This window comes from Cyprinus carpio, chromosome B2 (genome assembly GCF_018340385.1).
Source record: "Cyprinus carpio isolate SPL01 chromosome B2, ASM1834038v1, whole genome shotgun sequence".
NCBI lineage: Eukaryota > Metazoa > Chordata > Actinopteri > Cypriniformes > Cyprinidae > Cyprinus > Cyprinus carpio.
Genome location: NC_056598.1, coordinates 10,467,351 through 10,483,341, shown reverse-complemented (window position 1 = coordinate 10,483,341; position 15,991 = coordinate 10,467,351). Strand labels below are relative to the sequence as shown.

Here is a 15,991-nt window from a genome sequence, read left to right as displayed (position 1 = left end):
GAATAATACCACAATATTTTAGAATTAGAAAATTTTTAAGGCAAGAGTTATGCTTACGTCACCAAATTGTTTGACCAGCCTCATCTGAACCTGTCTATCCAGGTTTACCTTTTTTTATCTGCCAGAAACTATTCTCAATACATGACACGTGGCAACCTAAAAACACACATCCTTGAAGAGGATATCCCTAAATCAACCCTAAGGCACAGTTGTGGCTGAATTTGGCATCCTAGGGGTAAAAATAAGGTAAGAACCAGGTTTGCAATTAATCCCATTTGAATTAAGCCATGTGCATGAACAACTGACCAACTCTGTATAGAAATAAAGATGTTTTTGTCCATACAATGTTGTTTTGAACCCCACTGACTTTCATTGTGCAGACAAAAACTTATCTTCTTTTGTGTTTCACAGAAAAAAAATAAAATCATATAGACTGAATCACAAAGCCTAACAATCACTGCTCTCTCAAAATACAAGGCCACCCTATTACTGGGGTGAACGTGAGATCCAGTACTCTTTAGTGGGTCATGAACTCTAATGCACACCATGATAGCCAAAATATGTCAAACCAGGTCAAGATAAGTGATGAAGATTTCCATAGAGGCTTTCAGTATGAGGAATGAGTCATTGCTCAACCTCCACTAAACTAACACTTTACCTCCCTACTTCCCATTCATACACATTCATACTGAGCGCAGATGGATTTAGTGATGGCTGATAGCATTAGTTGGCCAGGCTTTCTGTCACCCGAGCAAAAGGGAAAGAAATGTACTCCACCTACAGGATGTGACCTCAGTGGAATGCGCTTTCGACATATTTGTGAAACAGGAATGATGATACACATGCATGAACTGGTCTTATAAAACCTTCTGTCCTCATAAAGCACACAAAATGGGGTTCTGGTGATTTAATAAAGTAACTGAGGTTGATGTGATAGACAAAAATGATCTGTAACATGCACACTTTCCTAACGTCTCTCATGGAGCTTTCTGAAGAGCTGAAGGGAAGTGAGGAGCTTCCTGGATGCTAAAATAAGGGTCTTAAAAGGGGGAGAGGAACTGAGCCGTACCTCCTGAAGCTTGTCGGACAATGCTGAAAGCACTCGACCCCAGAACTGCAGGTCTATCCCAGCCGTGTGGCTATCCAGCACCATGGGCAACTGAACAGAAAAATTAATTAATGAATTAATGACCACAAATGTGCACAAACCAAGTAGAAATAGAATGTAGCCAAATACTGATTTCATTCGAGTACATAATTCTAAACATGTTTTTACAGTATTACCTTTACATCATGATTTAAATACTAAAAATGAAATACAGTACATATACACTACTGTTAAAAAGTCTGTTAAATGTTTTTTTAAAGTAGTCTCTTATGCTCACCAAGGCTGCATTTATTTATTTAATCAAAATTACAGAAAAATAGAAATAATGTGAGATATTATTGGAAAAATAACTGTTTTCTGTTTGAATTATTTTTTTTTAAATAACTTATTTTATATGTAATGTAATGTATTCCTATACAATTTAATTGTTATATAATTTTATTTAGATTTTTAATTTTAATGTATTTTTTTCCCTGTGATGGCAAAGCTGAATTTCCGGAAGCCTTTACTCCAGTCTTCAGTGTCACATTCTAATATGATGATTTGGTGCTCAAGAAATATTTCTTATTATTATCAATGTTGAAAACAGTTGGGCTGTTTAATATTTTTGTGAAAACTGATTTAGTTTTGGATGCTAAACACAATTTCTAAACTACACAGTGCCCTGAACATTTGAATGTTTTGAAAATCAGTGCTTTGAAAAAAAAAAAAAAAAAAAAATTAAGTAAATTTTACAAAAGAGGGGAAATAAATGTTCCTTTTTACTGCAAATGATTAATTGGTACATGTTGCTCCAAAGAGGGAAAAATGTTTTCATAATCATTCATCAAAATATAATAACTTGCTCTTCCTCTGAAACGACTTTCTATTGGCACCACTACAGGCAAATTGATAACATTCAGCAAACATTAAGCCAAAAAGCTCTCTGAGCAATGTTCTTGATTTATTGTGGCACATAAGGTCCACTTTTCACCATCCAATCAAACACCCAAATAGTAAACTCCCACCCTAAATGTTTTCTTATTGATTATCTTGTTTCAGTCTGAACTATTACAGAAGTAAAATAGATTGCGATCAGAGTCCCACGTTGACTTAATAGCACTGGGCTTATAAAATTCTGAAGCAGATGAAAGCTAATGTTTAATGACTGTGTTTGACCACTGTACAGTGATTTGGTGTCTAAGACACAAGTAGAGAAATGCGAGATGAGCAGCAACTTTTTCCCAAAACATAAACATCATTACGAGAGACAGCAAAACTACAGAAACTGCTTTCTCAGCTGTCCTCATCAGCAGAAGGAGTGTCTTCTTTAATCTCATTAGTAAATGAGGCCAAGCAGTGTTCTACCATCTGCTTCAATCTAACCCTGAGTAAACCTCACAGACAGAGAGAGAGAGAGAGAGCTGATAAGTAGTGTTCTTTCAGCAGTGGTATTCATAAGCCTTCTAAAATCTAACAACAGGTAAGTAGGTCTGGCTCATGATCCACATTCTTAGTTTAGTGCACCAACACTTATGATATGTTTAGAACAGCTTTTCCATAATTCCAAGCATGTGACATGTACAGCTACTGTATACTGTGTGCTACATAAAGATTTACTGTTGAATCTAAGCTAAATATTTCCAATCTGTATGAAATATGTTTAAACTTTCTCTGCAACAAAATGTACTGGTTTTAAAATAGAAAGTGGTGACCTCGGCAGTGTCCATTTAGAGACATTTCAAAATCTAAGAAAAATTTATGAGCTGGTTTTTGGATCAAAAACTAGGCTACAGTTGAACTGTTCTAAATCTATTAAATTCATATAATAGCCTAACTACTAATTTTTATAACTACTCTATTATATTTAGAAATGTAAGTTATTATAATGATACACTCTTAAAAATAAAGGTGCTTAAAAGGTTCTTCACAGCGACGCTATATAATAGCCATTTTTGGTTATACAAAGAACCATTCAGTAAAAGGTTCTTTAAAGAACAATTTCTTTCTTACCTTTTTATAATCTGAAGAACCTTCTTTCGCCACAAAGAACCTTTTGTGAAACAAAAAGATTCTTTAGATGTTAAAGGTAATTTATGGAACCATTTAGACAAAAAGGTTCTTCTATGGCATCGTGAAGCACCTTTATTTTTTTTTAGAGTGTAGTATAATTTAGTGTCAAATTATCCTGTCAAAATATACACTGTCATTCAAAAGTTTGATCAAATATACAATAAAAGCAGTAATACTGTCACATGATCCTTCAAAAACATTTTATATTAATAAAACAGTTTATATTATAATTTTTGGTAACACTTAAATATACAGTAGGGACCATTTCTCAATATTAACTAGTTGCTAATTAGCATGCCTATTATAAACATATTGGCTGTTTATTAGTATGTATAAAGCACATAGTCCTACCTAATACCTAAACTTAACAACTACCTTCCTAACTATTAATAAGAAACAAATTAGGATTTATTAAGGAGTTTATTTTTTAGTTAATACAATTTAGCAGGGTTTTGCTAAATATAAGTTAAATAGAATAGAATTTATTTTTATGATCAATGAATGATTGCTGAATTTTGGTATGTATTTTATATTATTCATGATTTATTCAGTCGACCTTGCAAAGTTGCATTCACTGCATTTACTGTACACAAAATTTACAATCCATATTATTTTGAAATGAGCTTTTTCAAGCATTATACTTGGTCATATTTTGGGACTGAATAAGATCTCAGTCCTCTGAACATTAGCGTAACTGTGCAAAGCAGCATGTATAAAGTAAAAGCTTTGTGACTGACCAGTCGTAAGAGCTTGAAGAAGTCTATGTTGGCATACAGCACGTCCTCGATCTTCTGCAGCCTTTGCTGGGAAAGGGCACACATGGCATTGTGGACCCCGTACAGTCCTCCGCGGCTGGGGAAGATGAGGAATCGCTCCAGAAGAGCCTGACTGCAGGAGATCTCTTTCAGAGTCAGATCTGGGACTCCATATGCAAACTGGAAACACAGGAGATGATTGTTAATGAAGAAGTAGTTCAGCATGTCCATGTTTTGGAAGAATTGGATGAATAATCTTTGAGATTTCTGACTTTTGACGGCAGAGTTTGGCATCTTGGTAAATCTGAGCACAATGTGAAACTTTGCCTATGTTTTTGGCACGCTAGAGGACATATGAGATTACTGGGGTTATATATTACTTGGTTATATTTGCTCTATATTTAATCTCATTGCTGTCTGAAAGAAAAAAAAAGTTGTATATTATCTCATTAGTGTTTTTTAGAGTAGTAACCCAGACAGCAGCATAGTGTTGGCCCAGATTCGGATCTAAACCCACACTGCTTGCTGTCTGGGAAACTAGTTACAAGATCAAAAACAAACAAAAAAAAAAATCTTCAGATGGCTTAAGATTTGGTCTGACTCATCAAAAAGTGTCTTAAATTTGTCTTGAAGAAATCATTCAAAAACAGGCATTTGGAAATATATCTATACATTATTTATGGTGTGTTTCCCAATACATTGGGATGCACTTAGGAAAGTGTTGGATCAAAGCAGAATACTTAAGAGTGCTTGAATCACTGAGACAATGGGCTACACCATAAATCACAAATCTGTGTGTGAGAGGCCAGCGTGAAACAAAAGAAGACGCACGTCATGAAGACACTGACATACAAACTCAGGAAGGACTCTTAGTGACTGTTAACACCATATGAATCCACTAGATCTTGCTGGAAACACCTAAAAAATGCCCATAGGAGAGTTTGAGGATGTGACTGTGTGACAGGATTCTGCTTGCAGTGGAAGCTGTTAAAGAATTTATGAAAACAAATGGCTCACAAGAGAAGGAAGCTAATGTGCTTTTTTAAAAGCAGCAGTCTAAAAAGCTAAACGTACTTGCTCCATCCGCACTTGTGCATTTGTAAGATCATACACCACAGCCTCTGAAAGCCCAGCGTCCCGCAGCAGGAAAGACGTTAGACCCTCATCGTCCTTCAGAATGTGCTCTACCTTCAGTCCTTTGCCTGATGGCACAAAGGAAAGGAAAAGACGTGGAGGGGAAAATAACAGCATGTAAGAAAATGTTAAAAAATGTGTCACATGTAAGAAAATGTGTCTGTGCAAAACTCACCGCTGTTTTGGTTGCTATGTGTCTAAGTCACATGGTTGTAAAGTTTGTTGGACTTATTTTAAATCATCAAAAAAAAAAAAACCTTTAAAGCTTTACTTGAGATGCAAGTAAACAAATACAAATATTCCCTTTTTCTGGCCTGTGGACACAACAGAAGAATGCATTCCACTCCTTCTTAAATGAAACACTCTTAACACTGCAGCAGTGTGCTGACCAGCGTGTAATGACTTTGACATATATTCATTTAGAGGACAAACTGTGCTGACAAAGTGCTTGAATGGATCACTTGATCACTGAATTCTTCACTGAAAGCTTTGTCGCTCAACAGGACTCTGTGCTGAAAGGTCACAACATGAGAGTCGTGTGTGGAGAAAGTGCTGCTAGATTCAACTAACCAGCTCCAGTTAAAGGTGTTCAGAGGTAAACTACAGGGCTGTCATTTTGGTTTACAATAAGAAATATTGTACAAATATTAAACTATGACATTAAAAAGGTGTAAATGATGATGCAATGACAATTGAAAAGGTTTTTGGTCCTAATTTTGGTCCTAATTTGTACATTTCTATCAATACTCCCATAAAAAGGTTTTGTGGTGCATGACTTACTTTTTGTTTTTTTTGTTTTGTTTTGTTTTGTTTTGTTTTGTTTTGTTTTGTTTTGTTTTGTTTTGTTTTGTTTTGTGTTGTTTTGTTTTGTTTTGTTTTGTTTTGTTTTGTTTTGTTTTGTTGTGTTTTGTTGTGTTTTGTTGTTTTGTTTTGTTTTGTTTTGTTTTGTTTTGTTTTGCTTTGCTTTGCTTTGTTTTTTCTTTTCTTTTGGTGGTAACACTTCAGTATAGGGACCTATTCTCACTATTAATTGGTTGCTTAGCATGCCTATTATTATATTGGTTATTTATTGGTACTTATGTACATATTCTATATGAGAATATTCTACATCCCTAATCCTACCCAATATCTAAACTTAACAACTACATTACTAACTATTAATAAGTATCAAATTAGTAGTTTACTGATGCAAAATTAGTAGTTAATAGTTTGTTAATAGTGAGAATTGGACCTTAAAATAAAATCTGAGCATTTTGGTTTGGTTTGTTTTGGTTTGGTTTGATAAAAAATTGTCATTTGCTAAAAATGACAGTAATTATTTTACATTGTTAGGGTTAGCAAAGTCATACAGGTTCTGTATGACATGGGAAATCACTTCCCTCCGATTTTAAGCCTAACACACACCTAGAAGTATATTTGACAGGACAAACAAAATATGCTGATATGAGAATGTGTCCTATTTAAAAAAAATAACAATTTCACTAGACATTTTCCTAAAAATTCTCTCCATATATTAAGATAGACTTAGATAGACTTAGGTTCGCCCTGGACTAGTCAGGGAGGGAGCAGGAAAAGGAAACAGGTATGAGGGGAGTGGAAGTACAAGAGAGGAAATGTCCACTCTCTCCATCCATCACTCAGATCCATTAAAGAGGTCCCATCAGTTCCTCTGAGGGCCGGGTTAATGGGTCAGATAGCACACGCTCCCCCTGCCCTACATACCTGCCACCAATGCAGGATTGGTGCGCAGCGTCTCCATGAAGTTGCTCAAGACGGTGGCTTCATGCCACAGACGGCCGAGCTGATGGAACTCAGTGTCGTTGAACAGCAACTCCTGTGAATCTTGATAAAACCGTGCCAGTCTAAAGAGGATTGAAAGAAATGAGCTACAACAATAAACAGGAACTTGGATTCAAACTAACTTAGTTCATTAAAAACAAACATCTCCCAATATTTTACATTATGAACTTGAAAATGTTTTAATCTATAATGGGATAAGATAAATTTACAATCCCAATTGTTGGTTTCTAGCAAAACTCCTCTGCACTGGAAGAGTCATTTTTCCTCCAAACTGAATGGTGTCAGAGGAATATTTCTGGACGCCTACAACACGAAATGTGCAAGATAGGAAAATCTTTCAGATTTGAGATATGAAGGAGCGTCTGACTCACATGGAGTTGTGGTAGTTGGAAACGACCCCAGGCGACTCTCCTCGAGTTTGATGGTGAAAACATGGGTTATTAGCATTGCAGAAAATCCCTTGAATCCAAGGCAGGATTCCCGTTGAGGGCATAGCCTTGCTGGGAAAATGACCTGCATTTACAGATATGATGAGTAAGTCCTCAGGCACCTCACACAGACGCTAATGAACTTTTGAAGCTGTGTTGTTTTTCTGAATATCATTATCAACAGCTGAGAGAGAGTGTGAAATTGTATAACCTAAAGTAACGATACTATAATGTGTATTCTTACATTCATGTTGGCGATACAGAGGATTGGCTCTTCGTAGCCACACAAGTCCAATGAATAAAAACACAGGCCACAGAATCTCAACCAGGAAGCGAATCTGTGTGCAAGTGACAAGAGAGCGGTTTGTTCAGAAACATGTCAGATCTGGACATAGGAATTTAGTAATGATGAAAACCTTTTATACATTTCATAGGTTGCATACATTAGGTATCACGAACCAACAGTAATAAACAGTACTTTTTTACAGCATTTATTAGAGGGATAGTCCACCCAAAAATGAACATTTTGTCATCATTTACTCGCCCTCATGTCATTCCAAACCTGTAAGAGCTTCTTTCTTATGTTGAACATCAAAGAAGATATTTTGAAGAATGCTAATATGAAAGAGTTTATGGTCCCCATTGACTTCCATAGTGTTTCAATGGGGACCAACATCTGTTTGGTTCTTCAAAATATCTTCTTTTGTGTTCAACATAAGAAAGAAACTTATACAGGTTTAGAACGACATGAGGGTGAGTAAATGATGACATGATTATGATTTTTATTTTGGGGTGAACTATTCCTTTAATGTAGTTCACTGTAAATTTCTACTGTACATGTTAATGCATTTATAACATTTCAAGTTGTACAAAATTAATATACTAAAAGTATCTCACTCAACATACAATTAAGTATTGTACAATTAAGATGTAAACTGAATCCTGTTTTTCCCCCTTTCTCAATGATTATTGTATTGATTTCTATCATTTATTGTTTTATCAACACACTCAGTTTCTATTAATAAAAAAGAATGCTTTAAAACAGGCAGCTTTTGTAATAAATAACAGAATTAAAGGAAATGTATTTGTCTGTATGGGCCCAAATAAATGCTATAATAAAGTACTGTTCCATGTTATGTCATAAATAATGCATTAACCTTAAAGAACTGCATAGGGATGTACAATAGCAATAATACAATTTATACATAATACAATAATACATTTATTTTTTGTTATGGTCAGTAATAATTTGAAAACACTGAATACTAAATTCTCTTTTTAATTTGAGCATCAGCATTATAAAGTTTAGTATGACATCTGAATATTTATCTTTTATAAACAACGTTATTAAATTATTTTGTTTTTGAAAGATTAGCAAGCAAAAAAAAAAGAGTGTTAGATTACAGTCTAACTGGACTAGGCAAAATCTAAACTTTAATATCCAATATCAGCTGATAAATCTAAAACAAAAAAACAAAAAAAACAAAAAAAACAAAACATGGCCAATAACGTATTTGGTGCCGACATATCAATGTATCATCCCTAGAATTAAACCATATTGTAAAGTGTTGCCTTAAAGTGCCCCTATTATGGATTTTTTAAAATTAACTTTCATGCAGTGAGTAACACAGCTCTAAGTGAATGAAAACATCCTGCAAAGTTTTAAATCTGAAAGTGCACTGAATATAAAGTTATTTAAAAGAGTCGACTCTGAATCATTGAAACGAGTCATTTTTAAAACGAATCCCAAGACGTTTGATGTTGACATCAATGACCACATGACCACTTAGCGTTGGCATTTGTTGGTCTGTTTGTAGCCCACTTGTTGGTCTGTTTGTATTGGCCTGAATGAAAATAGCAGTGTCCCCGGTAACGCTGTACACAAAGCAGCACTGTGCTTACAAACGCTGCTTTATCAGGCATTATGAAATGAAAATGAGACCAATCGACCAATCACCGCAGATTAGCGTCACGCAAAGGAGGGGTTTGGAAAAATGAATTTGTTAAATGAATCGTTTGGGAGTCGTTGAGCAAATAGGGTAAAAATATGACCTTGCATGCATATCAACCTTTTGTTGGGGACTCCCAAAACCAAAATATGAACCTTTCATTACCCATAATAGGGTTACTTTAATGTTAAAAAAACAATAGCAGATAAAAAAAATACTCAAAAAGTTTAAAAATACACTTTTAAAACACTGTCTTTTCAGTTTTATATTTGGTTTTGTATGGTATGTCATACCTCATTACCTAAATCCTGCACTTGCAACCAAATTTCTGAGGTTTGTATCTCATGATATAAACAGAGCGCTCTAAATATAAGCTGTTTTGAGGCTTTAGAAACTACAGCCCGTGATGATGATTGTTTTGTGTCCCAGTGAATGGGTTAATTGCACCTTTTGTCTCTTGCGGAGCGTCCAGTTCTTCCAGAGCAGCAGACGGATCTGGCTACTTGTGTTCATGGCCCCAACTTAACCCCGTGCAGGGGTCAAAAAGCTGCAACAAACCTGTCAACACATCACATACTTCACACTCACAATCGAACTGAATGAAAACTCGCGGAGCTGGTGTACAGAAATTCAAGCGACAGATGAATATCATTAGCATTGTAGAGCTGTACACAGATTTCAGACAGCTAGTCTTCATTAATGAAAACAGCTGTTTTAGTGAAATGTTGCTTGGAGACTTTGTTAGTCATGTGAAATTGGGTCACAAGTCTTTAAAGGAAAATATGGGCCTAGCATTGAACCACTGAACTATTTTGAGCCATGGCAATGACTACTACAGCAAGACCAAAACAGCACAGCAGTCACAGACAGAGCTGTTATTATGTCTGTTAGACATCTAATTTTCCACAGCAATCTTTTAACACAAACACTGATTAAAGCTCTTTCAGTTCAGGTTCAGATACAAATGTCTCATCTTACAGAGTCTCTTTTGACAGACATATTGCACAAACTCTTGATCTTGATAGATCTTTGAAGAATATCAAAGAATTAAAAGCATAAAATTTAAATGGCAGATTTAACATACATATATTCTCCATAAAGGCCAACCACTTTAACCCTTCATTAATGTACAATACTGTTCACTTTGGGGTCAGAAAGATTTGTTAATATTTTTGAAAGTCTCTTATTCTCACCAAAGCTGCATTTATTTGACCAAACATACAGTAAAAACACTGAAAAATATTACAATGTAAAATACCTGTTTTCTATTTCAATATGTTTTAAAATGTAATTTTAATGCAAAAAATGTGGTTGCAAAGCGAAATTACTTAAGTCTTCAGTGTCACATGATCTTTTATAAATCTTTGCTGCTCTAAAAAACATCGATTATGATGTTGAAAAAAGTTGTGCTGCTTAGTATTTTTTTATTTTGCATTACTTAGCCATTATTCATTTTTTTAAATAGATAGAAAGTTCAAAACAACCAGCCTTTATTTGAAACCTTTAGTAACATACATGTCTTTACTGTCACTTTTGATTAAATTAGCAAATAGAAGTATTATTAAAAAAGACACAATAAAATATTTTTGATTTGACCAAACAAATCATGATTTAAACTGGTAACATTTTAGATTATGGAACACATATTCACTTTAAGTTTGTGTAACTGAGAGTTTGCTTTCAGTAAACTCCTAATTTGCTGCTAATTAATATTAAGGTAGTTATGTTTAGGTATTGGGAAAGGTTAAGGGATCTAGAACATGGTCGTGCAGAATAAGGCATTAAAATGTGTTTTACAAGTGTTAACAAACAGTTAATATCCCAGTATGCTAATAAGCAACTAGTTAATAGTGAATAGTGTTCCCTTAAAACAAATGGTACACTTACCTCAGTGCTGAAGAAATATGAGTTCCTTATCATTCACGAATAAAAGCACACAATTCCAGTCCATGATAAGTCACTGAAACGCAAGTCAAACTAGCTGCTTCTGACTGACTCAACTAATCCGATTGCCTTAATCTGCAGGGTTAACGTGGCCATCAGCAAAGCCCTCCATTTTAACATGTCTGCTGTTTATTTACATGTACTTTTACATTTACATTTAGCAGAATTTTACATTTAGCAGCTTTTATCCAAAGTGACTTACAAATGAGGACGATGGAAGCGATCAAAATCAACAAAAGAGCAATGATACACAAGTGCTATAACAGGTCTCAGTTAGCTTAACGTAGTACATGTAGCAAGGTTTATATATATATATATATATATATATATATATATATATATATATATATATATATATATATATATAATATATATATATATATATATATATAAATAAAATAAAGAAAAAAAAGAAAAGAAAAAGAATAGAGCAAGCTACTGTTAGAGGCCTTTTTTTAAAAGAAAACAAGCAGTTAGTAAATGAATAGAGTGCAAGTGTAAAAGGGGCTTTTTTTCAAGAATAGAATTAGAATAGAGAGTGTTTAGAGTTGGAGGGTCAAATATAGATGGATGAGATGTGTTTTAGCCGATTCTTGAAGATGCTACATGTGGGAGACTGGTGAGGCATTTAGGAATATTGATATGTGTGTTGTTATAGTGTGCATTCTGGACATTTGGAGATTGTGTTTATTTGATGTCTTCTGTTTGAGTGTTGTGTGTTTGTTGCATGAGTCTGAGCTGAGCAGCTCAGTGCTGGAGCTCAGGTGACATGGCTAATTAGGGATGAGGACATGGACAGTTTCAGCCAAACAGACAGATACCCAGGGAGGGAGGACAACAGGCACTGGATAGAAAGTGTGGCTTCCCCCCAAAAAACCTCTGACATGAAGTACTGAACATTCTCACCTGATCAGATCATAATAAATGGTATTTAAATGTACTAATTTAATTAGTATGTTTGCTAAGGGAGGAATTCTGTTAGTTATTTATGTGAGTATTAAACAGTTCTTCCACTCTATTTTCAAATTGTTTTTAATTTTTTTTTTTATTATTTTTTAAAAAAAATTTTTTGAAAGAGGTGTACTATTACTTTTCTAAGTGATCAAACATACAATTTTTATCTGGCAGATGGAAAATGGGGAAGAAAATCATGGTGCAGAAGTAATAATTTCTATACTTATCATGCTTAGTATTTAATATTCTTTTATTTTTATATTTTCAGATATTTATTTTTTTGTGTATTTTTAATATATATTTCATTATATTTTTTATACTAATATTACTATTTATAATATTACTAAGCTTTAAAATTCAGTTTTTTTTTATTTCAGTAAGTTGCAACATTTCTAACTTTCTTTGAAGTTTTCTTAATTTATTATCTAGTATATAAGTTCTACAGTATCTAAAATTTAAATTTTTCATGTAATTTTTATATTTTATTTCAGCTGCATTTCAACTATTTTTTAATAAGTTTCAGTTAACAATAAAATTTGAACCACATTTTGTCTTTTACACTTGAATGGACAAAACATGAAAGAAAAAAAAAAGCAGAAAATAGTTTTAACTAAATATTTAATCTGCAAACGTTGCATGTCTTCAAGAATTGTTTGTATAGATGTACGTTTATGGCAGCAGGTTATGTGTAAAAATGTAAACAAATGCATATATAACTCTGAAATAAAACAAACAGATGCACTTATGCAGCCTAAAACACACACAAGCAGGAGTGTTTCCAAGAGACAAACTATAAAACAAATAAAACAGCCTGCAGTGACTGTATTACATCATGCAAGGGCAGTGATGAATGCATGTTAAAAAGTTAGGCTTAGCAAGTGCATCAAAATGAGCAATGAATTTACAGACAATACTTTACACATTCCTTTTGAGTTTATACAATTATTACACAGAACTTTTGATTTTATTAACACATTAATATAGCTGATTATTTACTGATATAGAAGTGTCTCATCTCATCACTGTGAAGGAGATACTAAGAATAAGACACATTTGGCATAAATGTTCAGAAACAACATCTGAAAATAACATAAAAGAGTGCTCACTTATGGATAAGCGAATGTCACAAATGTTTTGGACCTCTGCTGATATTTCTGGCTCAAATAGTAGCTTAAAGAGAGAAAATTTCATACAGACGTTTCACCTCTCTCCTAATATTTTTGCCCTTTCTCAAAGGGATATTAAAACAATTTTCATATATACAGTATGGCACAAAAATGACAGTTTACATACAAATACATATACATAAAGCCGTAGACAGATCGACTAGACTATTAGAATTGACCTTGTGAGGCCTGTGGAGGAATCAGTCACTTTCTGAGTGTCACATATAGGATACTGTACCAAGCGATACAAGAGGGCATTTTTTTTAAACAAAATGGGCCTCTCGATGCTCTAGCTCTTGCTTTCGGCGACTGCGTCTCTGATAGAGGGGTTTGGCGTCTGTAGGGCTGAGCTCCTCTGCGCTGGAGCTTGGAGACTGAGGCGGAGAGAGTGTGACGGGGCTGATGGAGTCATTCTCTGACAGACCTTCCTCTGCTCCTGATACAGTGCTCATTACTGTGGTAAAGGTCGGCTTGGCTGTTAGAGCGCTAGTCACTGATGTTGTTGGTGTGGTTGGGGGAGTCGTGACGGCTGTGGAGACTGTCGAAACTGTCGAGGTGGCCGCTGTTGTAAATATGGTAAGGGATGTTGTGTATATAGCTCCTGTGGTAGTGGTTGTTGCTGCTGAAACGGTTTTTGCCAGCGAGTCAAATGGCCTGATTTGGCTTACTGATGGAGGTCTATAGAACGTTCCAGGAGGGGGTTTTAGTGTCCGTGGTGCTCGGAAGGATATTGGAGCCCCTCCTGACTGGCTTGTACCATCTTTTCTATTGGTGCTGCTTTGGGGTACAATGCTAATCTCTGATGGTTTTGGCACACCAGAGGATGGCAGGTTGGCCACTATCATTGCAGTTCTGGGCGTCACATCATAATGCCTGTACTGTCTGTCCCAGGTCCTCCTCAGTGTCTGTGTGTCGATGAAGGGGTTTCTGTAATAGCTGGTGAGGCGTGGTGTCAAAGGCTTGTCCGGTTCGGTGGTCTCCTGAATGGCGGCCGGCGAGTGTTCACGCTCTTCTGTGTTGCGACTGTTGCGCTCATTGAGCAGTCGCTCCACGGGCATGCTGATGGGTCGAGACACCGGCTTGGTGCGCTGAGGACGTAGTTGCACCACTCGGCTGCTGGCACCAGATGTGGACTTCTGCACGTCTACAGGAGCTGAGCCAACCCCATTGACATCTGAGCCCTCACCTGCTGGAAAGAAAAAAAGTTTGAACTTAATTTTTTTACAAATTAATAATTTAGAAGAGACATCAAAAAATTACTCTAAAAATCTGCCTGCAATTTTCGCATTTCCAAGTCAGTTTTGACTAGGGGTGACCCCAATAGTCCAGGATTCGATGCTTCGATCTCAATCTCACAGTCGAATATTCTCTGAGGTGTTATGATCATGCCATTTTTGCTATATGGGGGTGCTCAATGTCTGTTCTCACATAGAACTACCAGTTTTCTCCCAATAATATACAGCCTATTAAGATAATGCTGTAAATAAGAATCTGAAAAGAAAGAAGCTTAAATAAATATTTTGCCGTGCATGAATAAATCCAACCACCCCCTATAGATTTAAGTTTTACTTTCCATAATCCATGATCGACAGAGGAACATCTTGGTGGAAAGGATTTAAATTTTAACAAAGACACGGCAGAATGAAAGACTGTATTTTTCATCATCTTCAACACGCATGGCTCAAAACAGAAATGCAGAACATTAATAACTACTGTCAAATACATAACTTATAATGAGGGCACTATTGTAAAAAAAAGTGAAATCTTAGGGTTTTGCAGAAGTTTAATGTTAACTATCTTTTAATTAAAACATAAAACATTATTTACCCCTTTTGTATCTGCGAGGCATCCGTTACACATTTTCCCTGCATGTTAACATCAGTAATTATGACTGTCGAATGTCAGACTTGACTCTTGGTAATGTATTTTGCCCCGCCCCCAAACTTATGATTCGACTAGCAGTCAACTATCAGCAAGATTGGAAAATTCCCATTCGACTATGTAAATCCTTAGTCGGGGACACCCCTAGTTTTGACTGACTGAAACGTAGACTTCGAAAACAGCCAATACTTCATATTTTTCAACTAAAACCATATTATATCTGATCCGCAACTCCCATTAATGAGTTCATACACAAAACTTTTGAAAGTTTGTGTTATTACCATGTTATTACTATATTTACCCACTTTCATAAATTAAAAATCTCAAATTTTAGAACTACTGTAGCCACGTTTCCATTATCCTTCAAATTGCGCAAACTGAAATTGCAAATTGAAAATACTAATGGAAACACGTCAATTTTGCAAAAACTCTGATATCGCAAAAAAGTTTTTACTTTCGCTTGTGGTTTTTCAGGCAATTTAAAAAAGGAATATTTCGCAAAACTGCAACAGAATGCAGTTTTCTTTCACATTTACAGGTCACCTGGCATGCGTAAAAGTCACATGATCATTCTTCAATGTATTATAACCTCCAAGAAACACCTCATATGTGGCCGTTCTCAATTATAAAGGGCTTTCCTTGCCATAAATGCTTGGATAAACCCTTATTCACACTGCACATGTCTGCAGAACTTTAGGGCTCTGGCACTTCCACCAGCCACTCAAGTCAGTGCTTGTGTTTATACCAGCTTCGCTGCAGCACGTTTCCGTAGCGGCCCAGAAGCGGCTCTTCGCAATGCTTTCATTAAACATACACTCTT

The 15,991-nt window shown here is 35.3% G+C and overlaps 1 protein-coding gene and 1 pseudogene across 3 annotated transcripts in view; both read right to left on the bottom strand.

Annotated features, from left to right (window-relative positions):
* The window catches only part of LOC109081733, a 36,284-nt pseudogene extending 24,978 nt beyond the window's left edge, over positions 1-11,306 (bottom strand).
* Positions 11,307-12,725: 1,419 nt separating this feature from the next.
* The window catches only part of LOC109060691 (rho GTPase-activating protein 29), a 40,023-nt gene continuing 36,757 nt past the window's right edge, over positions 12,726-15,991 (bottom strand). For 2 of the 3 annotated variants that reach the window (XM_042717979.1, XM_042717981.1), the window contains one exon: positions 12,726-14,479. In XM_042717979.1, coding sequence (XP_042573913.1) covers positions 13,554-14,479 — 926 coding nt within the window. In that variant the 3' untranslated portion in view covers positions 12,726-13,553. The remainder of the gene's footprint in view (positions 14,480-15,991) is intronic. The other variant, XM_042717980.1, reaches the window with a different exon arrangement.